This window comes from Cheilinus undulatus, linkage group 9 (assembly GCF_018320785.1).
Source record: "Cheilinus undulatus linkage group 9, ASM1832078v1, whole genome shotgun sequence".
In the NCBI taxonomy this organism is placed as follows: Eukaryota; Metazoa; Chordata; class Actinopteri; order Labriformes; family Labridae; genus Cheilinus; species Cheilinus undulatus.
In genome coordinates this window covers 27,695,313-27,721,138 of record NC_054873.1, presented here as the reverse complement: position 1 = coordinate 27,721,138, position 25,826 = coordinate 27,695,313, and the positions used below count along the sequence as shown (strand labels likewise).

The 25,826-nt window shown below is 40.5% G+C and overlaps 1 protein-coding gene across 3 annotated transcripts; it reads left to right on the top strand.

The window, feature by feature from the left end:
- The first annotated feature begins 1,464 nt into the window (after positions 1-1,464).
- LOC121514516 (nuclear factor of activated T-cells 5-like) lies at positions 1,465-25,721 on the top strand. 3 transcript variants are annotated; one of them, XM_041794657.1, is made up of 12 exons: positions 1,465-1,541; positions 10,866-10,994; positions 13,992-14,619; positions 14,767-14,950; positions 15,399-15,589; positions 15,689-15,861; positions 15,985-16,119; positions 16,235-16,287; positions 16,408-16,558; positions 16,824-17,002; positions 17,094-19,230; positions 24,317-25,721. In XM_041794657.1, exons 2-12 carry the CDS (start codon positions 10,937-10,939, stop codon positions 24,532-24,534), a joined length of 4,107 nt encoding a protein of 1,368 aa, XP_041650591.1. In that variant the 5' UTR covers positions 1,465-1,541; positions 10,866-10,936; the 3' UTR covers positions 24,535-25,721. The 3 variants fall into 3 exon arrangements, with proteins under 3 accessions (XP_041650591.1, XP_041650590.1, XP_041650593.1); XM_041794656.1 differs by having other exon boundaries at positions 1,482-1,772; XM_041794659.1 differs by lacking the exon at positions 1,465-1,541 and adding an exon at positions 13,379-13,441 and having other exon boundaries at positions 10,904-10,994.
- Positions 25,722-25,826: the final 105 nt, after the last annotated feature.

Below are 25,826 nucleotides of genomic sequence, written 5' to 3'. Positions count from 1 at the left end.
CCATCCTCTGCTTTATGGCTTGATACCAACCCCCTCACTATTGAAAGTGGAAGCATTGTCACACTCAGAGTATGCTCTGCACTCATGACTTTCCTAAATTCTATTTGTTCCTGTAACAGAACCTTTCATGGTTTCTGTACAGAACAGGAAGGGATTTCTGTAATCTGGCTGAGCTAAGATACCAAAATACACTTACATGCAGTTGTTTTTGATTACATCAAAAATTTGCTGTTCTCTTACGCAGCTGGTTTGGTATACTCGAATGAGCGATGCAGAGCTACTTCCGTTTTGCATATTGCAAGTAGATTCTTGGTTACCTTTTGGCTTTTATAGCATTAAGTAAAAGAAGACTTTCAGAAAGAGAAGCTTGAGATATAACTGTCTTTTATGTTATTGAACCAAAACCCAGTCACACACTTTCGATTTTATCATGACAACCACACAGTCCAAAGAAATTTATCAGCTGCTGCCCCTTGGTCCCAGTCATGTCCAGCTGGCCTAAAGGGCTTAAGCAGGACTCCAACTTTTTATACAGGCAACACCATGAGAACAAACATGGGCAGCCTCCAGTGATGCAGGGTGGAGTGATTGTCACTGATATCCCAAAGGGGAAGATGAGTTCACACATGTGCCAACAGACAGCTGAAGCTGATATTCATTTTGGTAACTCCAAACAAAAATACTGATATGCATAGCTTACTTCAAAGAATCACAGTGGCCTTCACTTCTGAGAAGCCTCTAGCAAAATTAGCACTTGATGACTGGATTTCTGAGACTAAGAATGGTAATGAATTAAAGAGTGAAAAGTCTGATACTAGGTCAATAAACTATCAAAAATATACATACACATTGCTTTTAGGAAACACATGTCTTTCAAATTACAAGTTCAGCATAGTCTTTATTTGTAACTTTTTCCTTATAGGTACACAACGGTGATCCACTGATAAGTGCCCCTTGACCCACTGTTGGCTCAAACCAGAACTACTGCTTTAAATGGTTTCTTTAGTCACTGCCAATAGTGAATTGATGTCACACAGGGTCCTGTCACATTCCACATGGTGCTCTGTGAGGGGGGCTCTTTCACATGCCTTTGACACAAATAAATCTGAGAAAATGCTTCCAACTTTGGAGACCTGGAAAAGGGAGAGGCTGGTTAAGTATTTCCTTTTTATACGTTATTAGTAGTGAGTTAGAGACACTGGCTGTCTTGATGTGATAATGTATTCCCTTATAACATTTTTATTTTGGTACAGCTGCTTTCACCCAGAAACTGGAAAGTCTACTTCCTCCATTACTACCAAACCGACAGTATAGACCTACTAGTCCCAGTGTGTAAACTGGTAAAAGCCTTGGCTCCACTGTAGTTCACCCCGAACAACGCGCATGCGCCTGAGCAGGGGAACGGGGAGGGGCTAGGAGGTGGGCCGACCAACAGTAGGCGCGTGTGTGTTTGTGTGTTCGTCTCAACGTAGCACCAAATGTGTCTCCTCTCAGCAAAGGCACACACTGACGTGAGACGTGCAAGATAACGGTTTTTAATGGTATTGAAAGTTAAGTATTTTTCGTCCTGAGACTGTCTCGTTGCTACACTCTGTACATTAAAACATTCCGCTTGTAAAACGCTTAATTTATTAGCCAAAAGCCTTTTTCGTTTCTTGTGAAGAGTGTCCGCTTCCCCTCCCCTCGATGAAGCGCTGCGATGCCCTCTGATTTTGTATCCCTCCTTAGCTCGGATCTCGACCTCAATTCCCCCAAATCTCTATATTCAAAAGGTAAGGTTTTAACAACTAAGGGTTAGTATACAGGCACTAATGCGTTTCGCTTTGGTCTAACTGGGGACAGTATGAATGTCTTGGCTAATAGCCTATGTTAAGCTGCTAGCTAGCGGTAGTTAGCCTCTTTTCTGCTGTTAGCCAGCCTAGCTAGCTTAGTTAGTTAGCTGCATTTGGCTTGTGCCTCAGCGAGTACCTGGTTGGTTAGCTGCCCATGTCACATGCCTGTAAGACTTTGATACGCTTGGATTCTTGTCTTATCGTGACAGCCTTTCAGTAGATTATGCCTGTGTCATTAGATATGTCATTATTTTGTGAGCTAATGATTGGCATTATGTTAGGTAGATAATGTTAACCAGCTCTGTTATGTGTGTCCGCTTTCCAGCTTCCACATTGTTTAGAGGTTTAGCCTACCAAAGTCTTGATCGGATTCAATCGGATGTGTGTGCATGCCTGTTTTTTTAATCGCAAGGCAAGGACAAAACATGCTTGTTGTTTTTGTTTATCCTCCTTGTTTAGTCGTGTGGGGTGACCGTTACTTTGTTGTTGTTGTAGCTGTTGTCGCCTTGGATGAATTAAACCAGGGTTTTCCTCCTCACGTGCTCAAGTTTCAGAGAAAGAGAGCAGTTTTTTTGCTGGTACTTGAAAGCCCCGGGTGTTGAGTTACCCCTGTCACGAAAAGGGGGTCACTGGGGCTGATGCTACCAGTCCCAAATTATCCCATCTCTGCAATACGCTTTGGACACGTGTCAGCCAACAGGACTGTTATTATTAGGAGGGCGTTTCTGCTTCTTCAACTTCTAGGAACTGGAATATGAACTCTTATGGTTGTCAGCAGGGGTAGTGGATTTTTAGAGGCTTTTAACATCAATTAGGCTGTGGGCTACTTACTAATCCTCCTGGATGATAGTGTATCTACCACATGTGGAAACTGAATGGGGAATTGCTATCCAACACCAGCAGTTAACATCCTATAGCTTATTCATGAGGAATCCTTTTTTGTTGATGTAAAGTGCTTTAAAGTGGTAACATGCATTTTGATAGCAAACTGATTCTTCTGTTATTGGACCCCTGGTTAGATTTTGATCCGTTGTGATGGACAAAAAAAGTGTTTACACTCAATACAATCTTAGCCTGCCTACTGCAGGTCTACCTGCTGGTTTCACATCTGCCTGGCTATGAAGTTTAGGGTGCTCATAAGCTAACAGAAAGCATTGCTCTGTGACCCTGAAATGCCTAGTTGAGCCTGCCATATGGTCACACTGTATCACATGATGCCAGTTTATTTATATCCCAGTCATCCAAGTGTATGCTCATGTTGGGGTCAAGGAAACTCATCAGAGAGCTAGTGGGAGATGTACAGTATATCACACTGTAAGCAGGTGAAGGGGTCAGCAGGCCAAGTTACATTTTGGCCTGCGAGACTAGATTGCACTATGTAGGGGGAATGGTTTTCTGTGTTAAAGTTGGAAACAATGTGGTACCCCAGTCTGTTTATTTATAGTAATAATAGTTTATTAACAATTTGTGTTCCAGTTCTTTCACCTGACTTATGTGGCCCCATCAGTCTTTGGATGACTTCTGTGATTTGTATAGTCTTCAAACTCTCTGACTGTCACAAGTAGGGATGGGAGTACTCCATGTAGCAGTCATTTTCAAGTCACATTGCACACATGCTGTTTTTGGCTAAAATATTTTAACCTATTTAGTGTTACATTTAGCATTGTAAATGTGGCTGTATAGCTCAGTGGATTGTAACACTAAATTTGGGACAGAAGATTGGTTGTATATATCCCACTCTGGGCATAACAAGTATCTGGTGATGACCCTCGAGCCTTACACTTAACACCATAAACACCTGTGTATGCCCTTTGGATTGTAACCAGTGTGACAAGAATTTCTGGGTTTGTAAAACTGAATATACTTGCTAAAAAATAAAAGGAAATGAGAAATAACAGCATAAAAAGTAACTTCTACAGCCATGGCTGTGGCTTAATTAGCATAGCAAGCCAGATTACAGCAGCAACAAACAACTGCTTTATGACGGCTGCCGCAGCTCTCATGAGATGCATTACTTAATAGGCAAACAAATCATGTTAGCACCATTGTTTGTGATGATTCCAGAGAGGAGAAGATGAGGTGAAGGCTTCTTCAAGCTGATCATTTGTTGTGCTGAAGTGAAAGCTACCATCGTGGCTAACAACAGCTACGAGAGTTGAACAGATGTAAAATTAGAGAGTGCTGATTTACGAAGAGTCAGTGAAGTGACTGATACTTCTGACTCGTGGATGGATATCTTCTTGTTACTGTTAGCTATTTTGTCTCCGAGTAGCTTATTTTGTTTTGTGGATGAGTTTACGGGGTGGCCAAAAAAGTTTGGACTTTCTCATTAATACTACAGAGCTCCCTGTTGATGTTTTCTTTATGCTTATTTATATTGTTAAGGCACACCCTCAGTAATGTTCATCTCTTGATATTTCACTGAGATCTAGGATTTAAATTACTGATGAACAGCACACCACAGAGAAAACATTGGGCCACTATCAGGTGTTGTAGCGCATTTATTTTTTACAGTAATATTTAAAATGTGATGATCTGTTCATGAGGCATGCAGGTATTTGAGTTCTGAAATGACAGAAAATCCAGTCTTCAGTAACAAATGTCAGCGTGGCAAAGTGGCTCTGAATATAGCCTATTTATGAAAATAAACATTGAACTCACGAGAAGTAATTCAAATCTGCACAGTATGTTCAGAAATGAATAGGACTGAGTCTGCAGAAGTTTTTTTAGGGCACTGTGGCTTGTCTTCACAACAAAACTCTTCCTGCATCTCTGTTTTTTATATTAATACTTTTCCCTGTCATGGTATTATCATATAAACTGAGCAGTTATTCTCAACATCCTCCAGTAGATAATCCTTGTTTATGTTTACTTGATTTAATAAAATATATGACACATCTTAGGTTAAGAAACAAGATTATGTATTACTAAATGCAAAACATTCAAGACAGGAAAGGGTTTGTTGATTAAATATTCTGTAAAAGGTTATCTTTGTGTCACCCTCCCCCAACTTCAAATGAAAACTTAATTGGATCAAGTATGCTACGGAAGAAATATTTTCTCTTTGTACGGCACAGCGGATGCAATATGTTCTGCTGCTCTCCTTCATAAAAAAGTATTAATTTAGCGAGGTTGGAAAATCCCCAAAAGTCAGAGCAGATTCAGTTAGAGGAAACTTGAGCTTTGGTATCAGTGGTATCAGTGTGTGGGGTTAGATTAAATCACATGGGACTCACTTTGCAATATGATGTTTTTTTGTTGTTTTTTTTTGATACTGCAATCAGAAAAACAAAACTTATTCTCCTCCATTGAATTATGCATCATATGCACTGGATAAATACAGACTTAAACATCTGTATGGCATGATATGTATAACCATATTTGAGGAAATAACGTCAAACTGACCCTTTAAGAGAGAGCAGGGCTTGTTATGAGGGTTTACACATGTCTGTAGTATTAGTGTATTCAAAAAGGTTATTCATCTGTTTGGCTCTGTTCAGTGCTACTCAGATGAGCCATGAGAAGGGATGTCCCTCCTGAAAATAATCCTTTGAAAGCATAGTGCTTCATTACTATTGACAGCTAAATAACAGTGTTTTTGTTTGTGCTGGTTTATTAATTGCACAGTCATCCGTTGGCTTGTTGGTTAATGTCAGGCTAGGCTGATGATCACAAAGCTTGAGCTGTATTGTTAAATATGTTTGTTGTGTCTTGCTGTATCTTTAGGGAAATGAACGCACTACAAGCTGTCTTAAGTTGAAGCTACTGATCTGGTTTCTCTGTGATTGATCTAAACAGGCCCGAGGAGAATCAAATACAACATATAGCTATTTCTAGCAAGCATAATTCTGTTTCAGTGTAAATAGGGATGCTAAAGTGTCCAGAATTGCATTCTTTGTGGTTAGAGTGCATTAAGTAGCTCCTTTGTCTGTAGTCTGGCGCTAAGCATACTTTATGTATTCAAGTATCATTAAATCAGCCATTATTGGACACTGAGAAACATTCTTGGTTTGCATTTCTTTTTTTCATTTGCAACAAAAACATCAGCCTCATGAATTGTCTATTTGTCTGTCATCCCGAACTCTCAGTCCAAAGCCAGCTGCAAAGAATAAAGATGGAGTGGTGGCCTTGCCATTTGGCAAAATCTCTAAGGCATGTGTTATATGAGCAGCGCATAACTATGAGCTGAGGTAATTTAATTGTTCTAAGTGTAGGTTAAAGTCAGTACGCCCCCTGCCTGGCTGCTATGTTGCAGCCTACTTTCCTGGCACAATTGCCTGCAGAGTTGTGCAGTAAACTTCACAGATTTCATATGGCAAACCAAATACAATCAGTGTCCAGCATTCATCTGGTAATTGTGGGAAGTTAAACTTCTTTTTCCTTTCAACTCAGCTTCCTCTGAGTCAGGACTACCCTTATCCTTTTCCTCATTGCATATCTGTTTCTGAAGAATTCCTCTGTCAGTCACTGGGATGAAGAGATTTACATGGTCAGAAGGAAGGTCATTTCTTTATTTAAGACTAAATAAATGAAGTGTTTGAGCTGTTGTGTACTGTTAAAAAAGAGAGAGGGAAACTGAAGGTGCCTTGATTGCGATGATGTTTTCAGATTGAAACTTCCTTTTACAGGAATCCTCTGAAACTTCATTTGATGGTAGAGTGAAATATCAAAAAGCATAAAATGCCAAAGCTGCATTTGGTTAAGTATGTTGTTGAAAGTATTGTTTGCTGCATCAGTCACATGTCTTCTCTTCAGTGTGTGTATACATACACTGTTTTGCATACTTTCTTTCCCTGGAAGCCCTGCACATGAGTAAATTCAAGATACATAACAAAATCTATACTATGAATTTATTTAAATAAATAAGTTAGTGGATAAGTGATTTTATATGTTAACCAAGCAATGCTTACATTTAGCAACCCTCTGGAAGATAATGACAGTTTAAACTGTGAGATACAGTATTTTTACCATAAAATAGAACAGGTTGATCTGTTAATTGTAAATTTTCTGAATAGTTGAATTTAGAACGAGGGATGGAAACCAAATCCACACAGTAAGTGCCTGTGTGCGTGATCACTGACCTGTAAGCTCTCTTGAGTGATAGTTTTGTGCTCCTTTCAGGCCTGGCACAGTGACATAGTTTAATGCTCCATTGACTCATTTGATCTGGTCAGTGCATGCCATCTTGCCTGTCTTGGTGATCCTCCTCAGAGGGCGTCCAGCTTACTGAACAGGCATTTCTTTCATCCTTGTGAGGATATTTTATTCAGATTTCTGGCAGTAACATGTGTGCTGTAGCCCTCTGATGCAATTGCAGCGTGAGTCAGTGAATAGTGATGACCTTGGCTGTTATGTGAATGCTGTTTAATGCATATGGGTTCCAGGCAGGTGGAACAGGCACTAAGTGGACACACATCAGACACACCTCCTGTGTGAAAGGGGTAATAGTCAAGTCTGAGGTCATGTCGGGTTGGCGGTCAGTCTGTAATACAGTCATGCACAAAGACTTTCTCTCTTCACAGCATAAACAAAGCACAACAGACACAGATGGGTGCTTATATTGCGGTTCATGCACACTTTACTGTTGTTTTTGGTCACGTTGAAGTTCACTATGAGAACTGTTCTCAAGGACACCAAGGTTTCTGGAGATCTTCTGTTTGGCTTTCTGTTTTAAATGTGTAAATACACTGTAGTGGTTTTACTGGTTTAAAGGAACAGTTAACTCAACAAAAACAAACCACAGATCCCATTGTGAGCTTTTTAGAGTCATTTTTTGTATATAAAGACCCTGAAGTGAGAGATCTCTTTTCTTTTTTGGGGGTAAAAACCACTGGAGATGAGTTCTTCAAATCTTAATATTGTAATCATATGCATAGCAAACCTAATACTGTACGTTGCAGACTGTAGCCTCAGCTGATCAGGGTACAAAGAATAAGTTGTATTTTAGAGGAACCAAAAGGGACATTGTGCAGCTCTGGTAAAGCAATAAAGGAAGATATTGGCTTACAGTTTAATGCTGTCAGTTTTGCCTGTCTGTGTAAGCTTATAAGCAGCACTGTGTAGCTCTTTGTGTGAACCGTGGTGACTTTGTGTTGCTGTCACTAGGTCAACAGCGTTGTTGACGTCACAGAAGTGCGAGATCATGTGTCTTGTCAGTTTCACTGTTCTGCTAGTGCTAAGTCATAGTCGAGTATCAAATGACAACTACACATGCTGGGTGCCGCCGATGCAAAGCTGAAATATTTGTTTCAGGGTGTTGATGAGTCCTTGTTTCTTAGCAACCCGACTACCTAATCAAGTGTTTATCTGCCATCAAATGTGGTTTACTTCAGTGAAGCTGCAGAGGTTGGTGATAGTTCCTAGGAATCATCGTATCATCAAAAATCAAGGACTGTCTCGGTGGGTCTTATTACTCTAAACCCCTCAGAGGCTAATTAAATTCATCATAGGATGCCCCATGTTGTGTTTGTGTTGACAACAGAATGTTTTTATGTGTGGAGGAAAAATTGATCAATACAATACAATAACTTCATTAAGTTATCATGATCATGATGAGACACAGGTTTAGTTTCAGTTTTACTCTGCTTGCCCTTATTTCCAGTGACTGTTAACCAGCTTGACAACTCTGAAACAAGTGAAATATTTCTTGTTTTATGATTTTTTTTTTTTTACATTTTGGGGGATTGATAAAGGATTGAATGAAAATGGGAGTCAGTAATAGCAAACTTGGATTTCTTACTTGACATGGATAGCAACATCTCATTCAGCAGAAATAGCAACAGCAGTAACTCTGCAGTTTTTTAGTCCATGTGAACTGCATGGGAGAGTACACACCCACTTTCTTCTGCAGAGGAAAGTTTGAGGTAAAAAAAGAAAATGGTTGACTTGAGGACTAAAAAGTACAACAGAAAATGGTAAACTCAAGATCTCAGTGATCAGGTCTTAAGTGGTGGTTTGCCCTGCAGCCTCTTCATTTGAATGCTTTGAAACTTCTTAGAGTTTTTAAAATCAGTTTAGTGACAGGGAGCATCTCAAGATTTTGGTACAAGCAGAGAATGATCTGTTCTCTTTTACAGAATACTGATTTTACCATTAAAGTCTAAATCTCTGGGCTCCAACTATAAATTGTTCTCAAAGAAGTAGGATTGTCATGACTAAAGATAACAGGGTTTTTTTTAAATCTTTTGATGCATTCATTCAATAAATGTCTCAATACACAACCCCGTGTACCCAATGTGAGATATTTTTTTGTCTTCAAGGACCAAAACTTGCAAGCAAACTTCTACACTTTGTATTGCATAAGCACACTCACAGCCCCTTTATTAGGTACAGCCGTTCACTTGCTGGTTAACATAGCTAGTCGGCCACTCACATGGCAGTAACTCAATGTATTTAGGCATGTAGACATGGTCAAGACAACTTGCTGAAGTTCAAACCAAGCATCAGAATGGGGAAGAAAGGGGATTTAAGTGACCTTGAATGTGGTATGGTGCCAGACGGGCTGGTCTGAGTATTTCAGAAACTGCGGATCTACTAGGATTGTCACACATAACCATTGCTTGGGTTTACAGAGAATGGTCTGAAAGGTCAAAAATCCAGTGAGCGGCAGTTGTGTGGAAGGAGATAGCTTGTTGATGTCAGAGGAGAATAGGAAGATTGGTTTGAGATGATACAAAGACAACAGTAAATCAGTTTCAGCTGCAACATTCAGGTCAGGTGGTAGGGTGAGAATTTGGGTGAGAAACGCCACAGCCTTCCTGAGTATTGTTGCTGACCATGCCCATCCCTTTATGACTACAGTTTACCCATCTTCTGATGGCTACTTCCAGCAGGAAAATGCACCATGTCACAAAGCTCAAATCATCTCAAACATGAGATATGCATCATGGGTGTGCAGCTGACAAATCTGCTGCAACTGCGCAATGTTATCATGTCAATATGGACCAAAATCTCTGAGGAGATTGTTGAAACTATGCCATAAAGAATTAGTGCAGTTCTGATGGCAAGAGAGTGTCCAACCTGGTACTAGCAAGGTGTACCTAATAAAGTGGCTGGTGATTGTATATTGGAAGCTTTTCCTTGCTGAAATTATATCAGCGTATATGTGTAGTTGAGGCACTGTCATCTTCTCTTCTCTGATAGTGAATTTGAATAGAACACCACTGCTCTCTGTCTCTCTTACCCCTGTGGCAGCTTTTTGTTAAATTTGACTGAAGAACTGCAGTTGTTCAAAAAGTCTAACCAAACCTCAAGACCCCATTTTCAGCTGAAAACCCAGGTATGGGTATTTGATAGATTTGCAGATCAGTAAGGGTCCAGATCTTAACATTTGAATACAGAGTATTTAAACTCAGTATTTTTGTATCTGGAAGTGAATCCCCCTCATTCAAATCCTCTGTAGTGAAAAACAACTCTTAATTTCCTTAGTAATAACTGAAAGCCAAACTTAATGGATAGCTGGTTCCGTCATTTTAGAGACATCACTGCGACACTCTTAGATTATGGGACATGTAGTTCTTTCCCCCAGAGATCTTATCCTTTTCTCAAAGGATATTGATAATATCAGATTTGTGTCTTCTGATGAAGAATATACCATTGTTTCACACTCAGGTTGCTTGTGTTGATTCTACCTTGAATTGTTAAGGGATTATGGCTAATAATCAAATCAGAAAAGCTACATAGACTGTCTGATGTTGGAGCTGATGGGCAGGCAACAAAAGAGGGAGTGGGCATGTGTTATCCCTCCCTCCCCCCTCCCAGTGCTGTACGTGAAGTCCTAAAGGCATTTCTGAAATTCCCGGGTAGATACACCTCAGCTGTTTCTTTTTCACACTGATCATTTACAGACAGAGATTGCATCATTTATAATTGCGTTTTTGGAAAAAGTTTCAAAGTATTGGAAATTTTGTCAACCTTAGATCATTTTTTCTGGAAACATGAGCAGCCTCCTCTGCTTACACGTTACTGTGACACTAATATAATGTATGTTTTTCAGAAGCTAACTGGATTTCTCCTGCTTATCCTCTTCAACAGAGTCGGTATATGACCTCCTCCCTAAAGAGCTACAGCTCCAACCGCCGTCCACCCAGACAGACCCGCCCACCATGAGCCAGACAAGTGGGGGAGAGGCGGGACCTCCCCCCTCTGCGGCTTTGGCTTCAGGTAAGATACCTGCTCAGTTTAAGAAAACCATGATCTGGGATCAGGTTTACTTTGAAAACTTTTCCCCAAGACAGTAGGGGTGAAGGAAAAAATAAAACTTGTTTAAGAGTCCAGGGGCAGCTTCACCCTTTCACTGAATTCTGAGATCATTGAAGTTTGTGGATGTTTTAGATTGAATTTACAGGTATATCATTTAGCTGAGCTATGTTAGTACTGCTAGCATAAAAAGGCACTGTCATGTTAGTCTTTACCTTATTGAGGATTTCTTGGTTCCACAAGACTATGGTGCAATTAGCTTGGAGGTGAGGCAGTGATAAATAGTAAAGTTGGACTTAAACTATAGTATAACATTTATATGGGATACAAGTTCTTAAATGTTTGTTTAGTATTCAAAGAATCCGTTTCATGTATTGTATCCTAACTGCATCTTTTCAGTGCATTCTGTTTGACAGCTTGTTTGACTCTCTGAAGTGGTCCTGTTAGCTTTTCTCAATCAGAGTGACAACTTCTCTTATAATCCCAACAGTGAAATGTCATTAAATACTGCCTTCTTGGAATCCAAGTGATGGGGTTTAGGTGCTTAATAGGAGCTTAGAGATCTTTACCTTTTTGTTCTAAAACTGACAGGAAAGGAAACGTCTTTTTGAAAAAAGCTGAGTCACTGCAGTCGCTGCAGTGGCATTGCTAAATTCACTTTGTAGCCACTTAATCTATCCTGTGCTAGTAAAAATTTTTTAAATGTGAGGATCATGATGGATTTAATGTGATGAAGGTCACTGGCAGTTTTCTTTTGCTGGAAAGCTTTTCTCTTAATAGCAACCACTCATAAAGTTGAGTTTGCATTAACAGCATGTTAACATAGCTTGTTTCTTTTCATTTCAGTTCTTTTTTCTGCAGCACCTTTCCCTGTAATGCTTGCACCAAATGCTTTATCTCATGGCTTTATAGGCAGTGAAAAAACATTGATTTAGTTCAGCTTTAGGGTAGAAGTTTAACTAATGCTGATGATTCCCAGTGCTGTTCTTTTGCTTAAGCATTCATCTCAAACACCCCTCATGCTGTGTAAATGTGTTGTGTTTCAGTGTCTGTTTTATCATTCTTGATTTAGTGCATTCCTTTAAAGTCAGCCATAAAGGATTTTTGTCCCAAAGCAACTACAAGTACCTTCCATGTTGTTTAAGATGTAGAGTTTCTCCTCATCAGTATGAGATATCAACACCTCTGCTTAGAGAGTAGTTATGATTTTTATGTGGCTAGTGTGAAAACTTGTTTAAAGAAAGTGCACACAACTATTTTATCTAGTAAACATATAAATTAACTCTAAGCCAAAAACATAAACTAATCAATTTGTACACTAAAAATAACATTTATGTATCTATAGAGGAGTGGGAGAGTCAATTGGGATCTGTTATGAGTCATGTCTAGAACTGCCTTTCAATGTATGCATTTTTTCAAAACTGGATTGACCAATCAAGATAAATCGGTGTTTTTAGCTCTCTAACTGTCCTTGAAGCTTTTTGGTTTTGGATTTTTCTAATTTCACTTTCTTATTTGGGGTTTGAGCAGCAACATAAATATTCCCTCTGATGTACAACAGCATACCAACATAAGGACAAAATGGGGTCTTTGGTCTTGATGCTGATTTTTACTGGGTATCTGGCCAGGGAATGTGTTTAGGAATTATTATCCAGAAATAAGTAGGCAAACTCTTGCTGATGGTCTCATTTGCTTTTGTAGGACCTACCAAAGCATCAGTTTACAATGAGACTATTAAATAAGCAGATAAACTGTAGATGCCTTAAAAGACATGACAAGTGCCTACAGCAGAAAATGTCTATAACATGTTTCAAACACACCTATACAGCAGGTAGCTATCCATCCAAATCAGATTTTTTAGCTAATTTATCTCTTTGTGAAACAGTGAAGTTGCCCCGAACATATATTGGACTGTAATAGGAGTGATCTAGCAAAAAATATAACACTCAACAAAAATCAAAACAAAACCACATGGTCTGATCTTGGATCATGGTTCAGTAAAGCCAACACCAGCTTTAACTATGAGGAGTTTTACTCTGGAGTTTCATCTATAGAGCAACCTTACTGGTCAACAGTCATGTTGGAGAGAGCTTTCGTTAACGCTACCCTTGAACTATTCTGTCTGACCCAGCTGGCCCTAAGCAGGGCAGATCAAACGCATGATTACTGTAATGTCCTTCAGATCATCATTAACCAAATACCCTGCTTCAAAATGTTTATCAATGATCAACTTCAAAAGTTATCCCTTCCTTCAGTGTTTGAATTCATCCAATTTACTGATTGACAGAAGTTGAATCTTGAATGATCAGCTCTCTTGTTGCTCATTGGCTGTCTCGTTTTTATTGCAGGAAGTTCCCTCTGAGGCAGGGAGTGTCTGCATATAAAATGGTCTGCAGTTCACTGCTCCATAGGTCAGAGGCTTGTTTATTCTGTCTCCATGGCTACGCTCAGTCCCAACCAAATCTTCCAATTGGCATGCGCAAACTACTGTTTTACTACTGAATGCACATTGCACAAACTGTACTGTAACCCTGGCAAATTTAATTTGGCGCCACATTACCAGCTTGCAAATTTGGCTGTACAAGAAAGTTTGACCAGATTTTGTTCTGTTTCTTTCTGGCAATGTGTATGTTACAATTTATAGCTTGCTTTTGTTTTTGTAAACAAAGCATGTCAGTTTTGTCACATTGATTTTAATTGAGAAAGGATTTTGTAGGAATCAAAACATTGTGGGACCTAAAGTACCCTTCTCAACTTTAACTTCAGAATATTTGATCAATGCTTGACAGCTCTCGCATGCACAGTGAGAGCATATAACCCACAACAGTCTGTTGAAATTAGAGTTGGGAAGAGGGGAAATCAATACAAATCATGCACAAATTCAGCTGCTTGAATGGGACTGCTAGCCTGCACTGTGTTGAACATCTTTACTAACTTGTTTATCTGTATATACTACTACAGATGCCACCTCCTCCACCTCCAGTCCCTCTGCCTCCTCCTCCCTCGCCATGGGAGTCCCATCCACTGGCTCCTCTACCTCATCCTCAGACCATCTCAAGGTTTCCCAGCATCTCCACTCCATTGGAGTGGATGGAGCTGGAGCTTCAGAGATGCAAGGTATGGAGGGTGCAGCATCTGCCCCCAACAGAGGCAACAGTGGAGCAAATACTGCTGCTGCAGGAGACATAGGTTCAGCAGTTTTGTCAGGGCTAGGAGTCCAGCAGCCTCAGAACACCCCATCAAAACGGAGGCCTGTATTGAGCATATCCCCACCACCTGAAGACCTTTTCGATGACAGCCAGATGTCTTGCCAAGAGGAGCCTGCTGTATCTGGTCCAACGGGTCCAGACTCGGAGCACAGCAGCAGTATATGGGCCGATGATTCCCTCTCCAACTTCAGCTTGATCAGCTCCATCTCTTACAATGACAACACAGAGGTGCCACGCAAGTCTAGAAAGCGCACCCCTCGCCAGCGGCCTGGCCCTAAACCGGCTAATCCAGAGGACAGCATGGATGTGTTTGATGCTGACAGTGCCAAGGCCCCTCATTTTGTCCTGTCACAGCTGGGTACAGACAAGTCTGGTTCCAGGTAGAGCAACCCTTATCCTGTCAGCATTTATACTCAGGCTGTTTTTGTCCTTTTGTAGAAATACAGTAATCATCATTTAATCAAGTTTTGCTGTGGTGATTTAATGTCATCATGTCATGTCATAATGTGATTGTTGTTTCTTTTCAGCTCTCATGAGTCGGGAACTGCAGTAAAGAATGGATCGCTCTCTACTCAGTACCCCCAAAGAAGTGATGGGAAGGAGCTAAAGATCCTGGTACAACCAGAGACCCAACACAGGGCACGCTATCTCACAGAGGGCAGCAGAGGATCCGTCAAAGACCGCACACAACAAGGATTCCCCACTGTCAAGGTCTGATGGAGAATGCCACTTCCTTGTTCTTTACACATCATAAATATTAATATGCATGTTGGAATTGACTGGTAAGGCCAAAAATACACAGAGCATGGAGTACTGCATGGCTCAAGAGAATTCTTAGATCAGTTCAAACACATCTGAAGCTTTTCACTCATTAGTCAGTAGCCATGGACACAGTCTTGTTATTTCAAAGCTTTATCATACATGGGATAACATGCAGTATTTTGCATGATAATGTTCTTTACCAGAACCAAATGGCCAGAGGATCAAAATAAACACTGTTTTGGCATTAAATTTTCATCCCTAATCATTTTGATTTAGCACAGATGTTAGAGCAAGGAAGCATCGCTCTGCATATTTTGAATGTTCTTCATGAATTATTTGGTAAGTACATATTCTGTTACTAGTTATTCACAAAAGTTCTCTATTTTTATGTCCCTAGCTGGAAGGTGTCAGCGAACCAGTAGTGCTGCAGGTGTTTGTTGCGAATGATGCAGGCAGAGTGAAGCCTCACGGTTTCTACCAGGCATGCAGAGTGACAGGACGCAACACCACTGCCTGCAAAGAGGTAGACATAGAAGGCACCACTGTTATTGAGATCCCCCTGGAGCCCAGCAACGACATGACGCTTGCGTAAGAGCTTATTTCAAGTTCATGCCAATCATGCTGATTTTTTTTAACAAATGTTCATTGTGGTTGTCATGCATTCAAAATCATGTGTTGTTTCTACAGGGTTGACTGCGTGGGAATTTTGAAGCTTCGTAATGCAGATGTGGAGGCCCGTATTGGTGTTGCAGGGTCCAAGAAGAAAAGCACTCGTGCCAGGCTGGCCTTCAGAGTCAGTATCCCCCAACCTGATGGATCAGCCCTTATTCTACAAATCCCCTCATCACCTATTCTCTGCAGTGAGTACTTCGGATACAACATAAACTGATAAAAAGCTCTAAATAACTGGCACACATAGCATTAATAATAACAACTTGAATGCTAACTTTTTGTTATGTTTATACTTTTTTATTATTCTTCAGCTCAGCCAGCAGGTGTGCCAGAGATCCTGAAGAAGAGTCTTCACAGCTGTACAGTGAGTGGAGGAGAAGAAGTTTTCATTATTGGAAAGAATTTCCTCAAAGGAACCAAAGTCATTTTTCAAGAGAACATTGCAGGTGAGACAGGCAGGTTGTCAGAGCTGTATCTCAATGTAGTTGTAGTTGTAGGTGTCTGCATGTAAACCTCTGATAAATGGCCAAATGTTCTTTCAAAAATGTGTTCTAATTGTAGACGATAATTCCTGGCAAGCTGAGGCAAAGATTGATATGGACCTGTTCCATCAGGTAAATAAAATTTAATGTTTGGATACTTTTCTGTTTCACCTTTTCCAAAACATCTGAACTGCTGTTTCAAGCATGCCTGCTTGTGTTGATCTTACTTTTTTTCCTTCATATGATTTCCAGAACCATTTAATAGTGACAGTTCCCGCGTTCCACAACCAGTCGATCACTTCTCCAGTTTCTGTGGGAATCTTTGTGATGACCAATGCTGGCAGATCGCATGATGCCCAGCCCTTCACATACACTCCAGACTCAGTCACAACTGCTAGCTCAGGTATGGCCTTTTTTTTTTTTTTTGAATGACAAAGTGATCTGAACATTTCATGAGGAAAAACAGGAATATATGGGGATGACTGTCACTGAAATCCTTTTTCAGAGATACTATCACCACATTACTTTATGAAAAAACTTTACTTACTCTATGATTTCAGCACTTGTAACAGAAATCTAGTTAAAAGTACACCATTTAATCTGTAACTCAGATGTAGTCTTGGTCGTCACACAGAAACACTTTTCTTCTTTTCATGTATTACCTTCAGCTGACAGCCTAAATGTGCGAACAGTAAAATTAGAGGAGCCCTCCCTGGTTCAGACGTGTGTGTTTGATGGTCAGATCAAATCCTCTGAGCAAGCTGACTGCTCTGGTCAGCCCTCAAAACGACAGGAGGACACACCAATGGAAGTATCTAGCAATCCACCTCCAAATGATGTCTTCAAGGTAAGACACCATTCATTCTCTAGATAGCAGAATTAAAATAACAATTTCAGGTGTTTCAGGCTTAACTTTTCTATGCTCTCCTATCTCTTAGCCATCTGCTGACCCTCTTGCATCAGTGCAGCAGACCCTGGAGCTCAGCTCTAGCCCTCATCCAGTTGGAGAGACCTATCAAAGCCCAATGCCCCTACAACCTGAGGATGTAGTGCTACCACATGCACCCCCTGTTTTCCCAAGCCTAGAGTCTCTCAGCACCATACAAAAACAAGAAATTGCCCCGACAACATCCTTTCCAGTTGCAGGTGATACAACAATCCCACCTGTGACTCCAGAAGTCCCCCAGCAATTCCTCAGAGACCCCCAGGACAGCCTGCCTCCTGAGAGTTCCAACAACAGTGGAGGGGTTGTAGTTGTGGCCATGCCCCAGATTGCAGCTTCCTCTCAGCCTCAGACCCAACAGTCACAGGTTTCACTCTTCCCCCAAGAGGGGGTGGCCGAGCTAGAGAGGGCAGTGAGGGAGCTACAGGCTGGAGGTAACACCACACTCCAGCAGGTGTTGGAGGCGGCTGTGGTTCAGCAGCAGCTAAACTCTGTGCTTTTCAGCCCCACCATCTCTGCAGACTCTCTTCAGCAGCACGTCCAGGAAAACATGAACAGCCTTAGATTGGGAACGACTGATAGCCCGCTATCTACTCAGCAACAACTGCAGATACAACAGCAACAACAGATGCAACAACAGCAGCAACAACAACAAATACAACAACAGTTTCAACAGCACCAACAAATGCAGCAACAGCAGCAAATTCTTGGTAACCTCCAACAGCAGCAACACTTGCAGCAGCAGCAACAGCAAGTTCTTGGCAACATGCAACTCCAACAGCAAATGATATTACAGCCCCAAGACCAACAGCAACTGCAGCAGCAACAAATCATGGAGAATATTCAACAGCAACAACAGCTGCAACAAAATCAGCAAGTCCTTAACAACATCCAGCTTCAGGATCAGCAACAACAAAATCAGATGCTTCAGCATCAGTTGCAACAGCAACAACAGCAGCAGCAAAATCAAGCTTTGAGCAACTTACAACAGCAACAACAACTGCAAGAGCAACAGGTATTGGAAAATTTGCAGCAACAACTTGAAGCAGAGTTACTCCAGCCACAGATCCACTCCTCAACCCAGGTCCAGCAGCCAGTTTCCCTCCTTCAGCAGGCTGGAGATCTGCTCACCATTCAGACTAGCTTCCCCACACAGCCACCATCCCACACTTCTCCCCCACAACAGCTCTTCCAATCACCCAGGCCGCTGGCTGAGACCCAGGGCTCCCAGCAGCAGGTCCAGGCAGCCCTGCTCCAAAATACACTGACTGTTCTGACAAGTGGCAGCCTCACCTCAGAGCAGCAGCCCACAGGCTCAACCCTGTACCTGTCTCCAAACCCTCAGCCCCAACAACAACAACAACAGCAGCAGCAGCTGGCATTCATCTCTTCCATGGAGACATCCAGCCAGCCCCAGTCAGTTTCAATGTTTCAAAACCAACAACAAACCCAGCTTTCCCAAATGCAGCAACAGAGCACCCCCATGGAGCAGCAACAGTCTCCTCAGCAGGGCCAACAGCAGCCGTCACAGCTCCCTATGAGCCAGCAAGGCTCTTTGTTCCAAAGTTTGCCAAACCACTCACAGACGAACCCTGTACCGCAGAGCCAGTTATCGCAACCTCAGCAAACAGGTCTTCTCCTCTGCACCACCGATCTAAACCCCCAGGCGATTCCACCGACTATTCTCTTCAGCACTCAGACCGGTGGCCCTCCCCCGATGGGCAGCATTAATGTTGGGATCCCACAGCCGGAACCAGCAGAGCCTATGTCCTTCCAAGACCAGAGCTCCTCAAGCAGCAACCCAACATCCACTGAGAACCAACAGCAGAGCCTGTTCCAGGAACAGCAGCCAATGCAAGTGGGCTTGAGTTCAAGCAGCATCCCAAGCAATCAGCAAGTGGACCTGTTCTTGCCACAGACATCTCTGTCCAGCCTGCAGAGCACTATTGGTGCGCAGGAGCTGAACAATCAAGCTCCGGCCCCTGGCACTACGATCTTTGTGGTACAGGGCGGTGTGGGAGTAGTGGCTAACCCTGGCCAGCAGCCACCAGAGCAGCTTTTCCAGACAACTGTGAGTGGGAATGTGGCTCCACAAGGACAGGCCAACCTGTTTGTGTTTGGCATCCGAAATGGTAAGAGAATTTTCTCTCCTCACTTCTGTCTGTACATTTTCTTCATGTTAAAAAGTTGATTTGTTGCGTTAGCTGTGGCTTAAACTGGACTTTTAGAGTAGATTTAACTCTGTCTAAAATCCTACTAATTCTTATCAAAGAACGAGCTACTAGTAACTTCTTTTAATCAGTCTTCACACAGCAATGATGGAAAGATGTCTTGAACAGTATTTTTTTATATATATACACTGGAGATCAAAATTAGAGAACAATTTATGAACACTTGATTTATTCTGAAATAATGTAATCTTCATTGCTCAACATTTGAAGGATTTTTTGTTGTGGCAATACCATGCTACTGGAACATTGTTTTAAAACAGGGAAAGGAACTTCAACAAAAAATAATTATTTTGTGGAAAACACAGTGATCAAAATAAAAGAACAGCAATGCCTGTAGCACAAAGAAAGATTATAGCAAAATGTTCTGAAGGTTACGGCAGTCAAAAATTAGTAGGAGGTGTACAGGCCTTTGCTTTGAATGACTTGAGCACATCTACAGCCACAGGACGTCACCAGTCTCTCACACTTTTTTGGTGTGATTTTGGTCGACTCTTCTTCCAGTCTCTTCCACAGTTCAGTGACTGTAGTGGGTTTATTGGCCATAACTTTGTCGCCAAGGATTTTCCAGAGGTTTTCTCTTGCGTTTAGATTAGGACTCTGAGCTGGCCATTTCAATATTTCAGTGTTTTCAGTTTCAAACAACTGCTTTACACATTTTGCTGGTTGACATCGGGCATTGTCCTGCATGAAAATTACTGTCTTTCTGTCTTCTGATAAACATTTGCATTCACTCAGCCATGTAGCTGTAAGAGGCCCAACTCCTGCTGCAGAAAACATTCCCTAAACATGACACTTCCTCCTCAACTTTTCAGTGACTTCTTTATTCACTTTGGGTTCAGTCTTTCCCCAGTTTGACAATTTACAGAATGTTTTCCATTGGATCCAAATAAATTAAACTTGCTTTCATCACTGAAGTAAACTTTGGACCAGTTTTCTTCTGTCCTCACAATGTCTCCCTCAGCAAAGGTTAGTCTAGCTGTTTGATTCTGTCTGCTAATGAGAGGTTTGGTCACTGCTGAGTGGGCTTTCAGTCCAAATGTTCTTAAACGTCAAGACACTGTATGATGAGACAGAGTCCCTGTTCAGTGATGAACTGGCGAGCAATTCCAGCTGCAGTGTTAAACCAATGGTCCATTGAGGTTCTCCATATTATTCTGTCCTCTCTTTTAGTTGTCTTTTGTGGACGACCGGCCTTCTTGGTAGAGTTGAATGAGTTTGTGACTTTCTAAAGATATAATATTCTTGAAATCACAGATTTAGAACAGCCAACTTCTCTTGCTATGGTTGACAGGGTCATCCCTTTGGCCTTCATCTGGACAACCTGCTGCCGGAGGGTTTCGGTCACTTTAGAATGACTCACTATCTTGTGAAGTCAGTGAAAACTGGAAGTTAGACTGCTAGTTAAATAGGGTTTGTCAGATAAGTAAGGAAATTAGCACCAGGTGCCAGGCTATCACCTATTACTGGGAGGTATCTGAAAGTGTTCTCTAATTTTGATCAGTGTTCTTTTTAAATATTTCATTTAAGTTTTTTATACTGTGCTTCACATTATATGTAACACATGCAATATGCTTAAAATTCTGCTCTTTACTCGCGTCTGGATCATTTTAAAACAGGGCAAGTCAGAGAACTTGGATTGTAGGAAATTGTGGATTGTTCTCTAATTTTGATCTCCAGTGTGTGTGTGTGTATATATATATATATATATATATATATATATATATATATATATATATATATATTTCCATTCACTACAGAAGCTATAAACTCTTCTGTTTCTTTGGACATTATAGTTTAATATACAGGTATATCTCAAAAAATTTGAATATCATGAAAAGTTCAAGATTTTTTGTCACTTATTTCAGAAAGTGAAACTCATATAATATATAGACTCATTACACATAGAGTGAAATATTCCAAGCCATTATTTCTTAAAATGTTGATGGTTATGGCTTACAGATAATGAAAACCCAAAATTCAGTGTCTCAGAAAATTAGAATATTACATAAGATCAATAAAAAAGGATATTTTAAACAGAAATGTCAGGCTTCTGAAAAGTATGTAAATTTCTATGCACTCAATACTTGGTTGGACCACCTTTTGCATGAATTACTGCATCAATGTGGCATGGCATGGAGGTGATCAGCCTGTGGTACTGCTCAGGTGTAATGGAAGCCCAGGTTGCTTTGATAGCGGTCTTCAGGTCATCTGCATTGTTGGGTCTGGTGTCTCTCATCTTCCTCTTGACAATACCCCATAGATTTTCTATGGGGTTCAGGTCAGGCCAGTTTGCTGGCCAGTCAAGCACAGTAACACCATGGTCATTGAAGCAGCTTTTGGTACCTTTGGCAGTGTGGGCAGGTGCCAAGTCCTGCTGGAAAATGAAATCAGCATCTCCATAAAGCTTGTCAACAGAAGGAAGCATGAAAGTCTGTAAAATGTCCTGGTAGATGGCTGCGTTGACTGTGGACTTCAGGAAACACAGTGGACCAACACCAGCAGATGCCATGGCAGCCCAAATCATCACTGACTGTGGAAACTTCACACTGGACTTCAAGCAACATGGATTCTGTGCCTCTCAGCTCTTCTTCCAGACTCTGGGACCTTGATTTCCAAATGACTTGCAAAATGTATTTTCATCTGAAAAGAGGACTTTGGACCACTGAGCAAAAGTCCAGTTCTTTTTCTCCACAGCCCAGGTAAGACACTTCTGTCATTGTCTCTGGTTCAGGAGTGGCTTGACACGAGGAATGCGACATTTGTAGCCCATGTCTAGGATTGGTCTGTGCGTAGTGGCTCCTGATGCACTAAATCCAGCTTCAGTCCACTCCTTGTGAAAATCCCCCAAATTCTTGAATGGATTTTGCTTGACAATCCTCTCAACGCTGCGGTTGTCCCTTATGCTGCTGAATCATTTCCTACCACACTTTTTCCTTCCACTCTTCTTTCTATGAATATGCTTGGATACAGTGAACAACCAACTTCTTTAGCAATGAGCTTTTGTGGCTTACCCTCCTTGAGGAGGGTGTCAATGACTGTCTTCTGGACATCTGTCAAGTCTGCAGTCTTCCCCATGATTGTGTCACCTACTGATCCAGACTGAGAGATCATTTAAAGGCTCAGGAAACCTTTGCAGGGGTTTTGAGTTAACTAGCTGATTAGGGTGTGACACCATGACTTTCCAATATTGAACTTTTTCATAATATTCCAATTTTCTGGGACACTGAATTTTGGGTTTTCATTATCTGTAAGCCATTATCATCAACATTTCAAGAAAAAAGGCTAGAAATATTTCACTCGTTGTGTAATGGGTGTATATGTATATATTATATATATATATATATATATATGTATATATGTATGTATATGTATGTATATATGTATGTATATATGTATGTATATATGTATGTATATATATGTATATATGTATGTATATATATGTATATATGTATGTATATATGTATATATGTATGTATATATATATGTATATATGTATGTATATATATATGTATGTATATATGTATGTATGTATGTATATATATATGTATGTATATATATATATGTATGTATATATATGTATATATGTATATATGTATATATATAATGTATATATATGTATATATATAATGTATATATATGTATATATATAATGTATATATATGTGTATATATATGTATATATATATAATGTGTATATATATATGTGTATATATATATATGTATATATGTATATGTGTATATATATATACATATATATGTATATATATATATAATGTATATATATGTGTATATATATATATATATATATACATATATATGTATATATATGTACATATATATGTATATATATGTACATATATATATATATATATGTACATATATATACATATATATGTATATATATATATATACATGCATAAATTCCAAACATCCCCTAGTAGTCTAGGGCCCCAGACATTTGCCTTCCTTTGCCTTATGGTAAAGTCCGCCTCCCCCTCCATGACACATGATAAAGGCAGAGAGTTTGTTTTCAAAGCTCAGCAAACTTTTCTTCTGCCTCACTGTTGCATCTCACAGTACCAACCTCCTAACTCTTCTTTTTGCTTTGCCATTTGGTTTGTTTACATCTGTGGCTGCTGCATGTGCAGAACGCTCTCTGCTCTTTATGGTTAACGTAACTGATGACAAAAGAAATCCTAGAATATGGCATAGAAAAATCAAACATGCTAGACCTTCTGTCAGAAGCTCATGACGTGTCTCAGATTATTGATTGACTGTTGTTCATTATGACATACCACATGAGATAAAACAACAGATTTTCAGGCTGACAGGTCCTGAATCCTTGTTACTGTACGGTTGGGCTGTAATCATGCTGAAAATGTGTAGTCTGACCTTGGTTTGATAACACTGATAGGGAACATATTACTCTAACATGTATACTTGGTCTCAAGCTGGCCGAGGCTTCCTTTGCATGCTCCTACACTGGGGTTTGACCTGATAGTTGCAGTGTTGTCGCTTGCCTTCTGATATCACCATAAGCACAAGGGAAAGCATGCCTCTCGTGTATCAGCCTTACCAGTGCTGTAAAGTTGTAAATGTTTTTACTGTTGAACACTTTGACAAATGCTAACTTGTTTGGATTGTTTGCAACATAGTAGGTCAGCAGAAGAAGGCCTAGTAGTAACTAGCTAGCCACCTCACAGAATCAGACATAATTCAATCAGTAAATCAACCCCGCTCCCTCCAATACCGGGTAAGGACAGTAATCCAATTAAATGGCCCTAATAGAGCTTTGTAGTGCAACTTGACTGTGTACTTAAACATACTGCAGTGTAGTAAACCAGAGTAGAGTTACTAGGTTGATTTTTTTATTACTGCCATGCCTTTCTCAATGAGTTGTATTGGTCAAAATGCTTTCCCAGTTGTTCCAGTGTCACTGACAATGCTTTTTTTGACTGCTAAATTATTTCACTTTCTCTGCCTCCTAGACTCGCCCCAGCTGCTCAACTCTTCTGGACCCACCCTGCCAGCTCAGGGTCAGCCCCAGAACTCCACTCACATGCAGCCTCTGCTGGAGCAGCCCATGGCGCAAACTGCCCCCACGATGCCCGTCACCATGCACGGCAGCTTACAGAACACCCTTCAGGCACAAATGCAGTCCAGCTTAGAGAACGCCATGCAGACGAATCAACAAAATGCAAAGTAGACAAATGCACCAAAAGCTCTGCAGTCAAGCATAGAAACAATCTGTCATCTGAAATGCAGGCCTGCTGATGCAGATACAGAGCTGATTACAGAATCATCTGTAGACATTAATATCTGCATCATCCAATGTGGATAAAATTGAGGACCTGCTGGAAAGCCTGCAGAAGCAGTGATACATTTTAGACATTGCTGGCACTGTGGCAACTGATATGTAGCTGAAAGTTAATACATCCTTACATCAACAGACAGAACCGTGGTGTTTTGTGCCAATATCACAACAATTTTAAAAAATATATTAAGAGAATTAGAAGCCCCTTTTATATTGAACCCAAATTATAAGCTCTTGTTTTTATGGAATATTTATGATCATAGAAATCATACATCCATTGTCCTTGAATTTGTTATAAGGCCTCTTGCAGGATCAGAGAGGCCTGTTATAACGGCGTTATTCATTAGTCTCAGTAATGCAGTGTTTTGTTTGTGTTTTAATCAGTTGAGCCTAAGAGATGAAGAGAGAAACTCCACCAGATTTGGTGGATGTATTGGAAAGGGATGAAAATTGTCAGCGATGGGGGAATAGTGCAAAAGTAATGTGATAGAGAAAAGTCTGTAAGAGCAGGTGGAGAAAATAAAACTGCCATGGAGTCAATCACAGATTGCACAGAAATGTCAGCTGTAGGCTGAATCTTAATTGATGGATGTGTAAACTTTTGCATGTCTTTCTTTGATGGAGAATGGAAAAGGGGGGATTTCCCTGGCATAAAAACAGGTGTGAAATAATGTCACAACAACTCAGTTTAAATTATTTGGCGATTGATTATGTAAAATATTTAGCAAAGACATCAAACCTAGTGATTGTATGTTAAAATGTGATTAAATTATACTCTGAGAGTAAGGACTGTTCAATGAAGTACATTTGTAGAATGTATGGTGGCCTTCATGTTTGCTGGGAGGCACACCTGAGCTGACTCTAGAAGAACAGGGGAAATTAAACATTGATAAAAACACAAAACATGAAAAAAACTTGCTTACCAAACTGGTATGAATTTGGTAATGAAATGCAGAATCCCCAGCAGTGGAGGGACTATGTAACACTCGCAAATGAGATTGAACCTGGTGAATAATGTGACTTGGCCTTTCATTTTGGCACCTCCTAGAGTTTTCGTACAGTCAGGCCTCTTCATCAGGACTGCAGGAGCTTTCTTGGTGAAACTCTGAGTAACTTTCAACTATATGTAGTGTGTGTGTATCTATTTTGAAGAAGTTGGTAACTTTTACCAAATTAATGTGGTT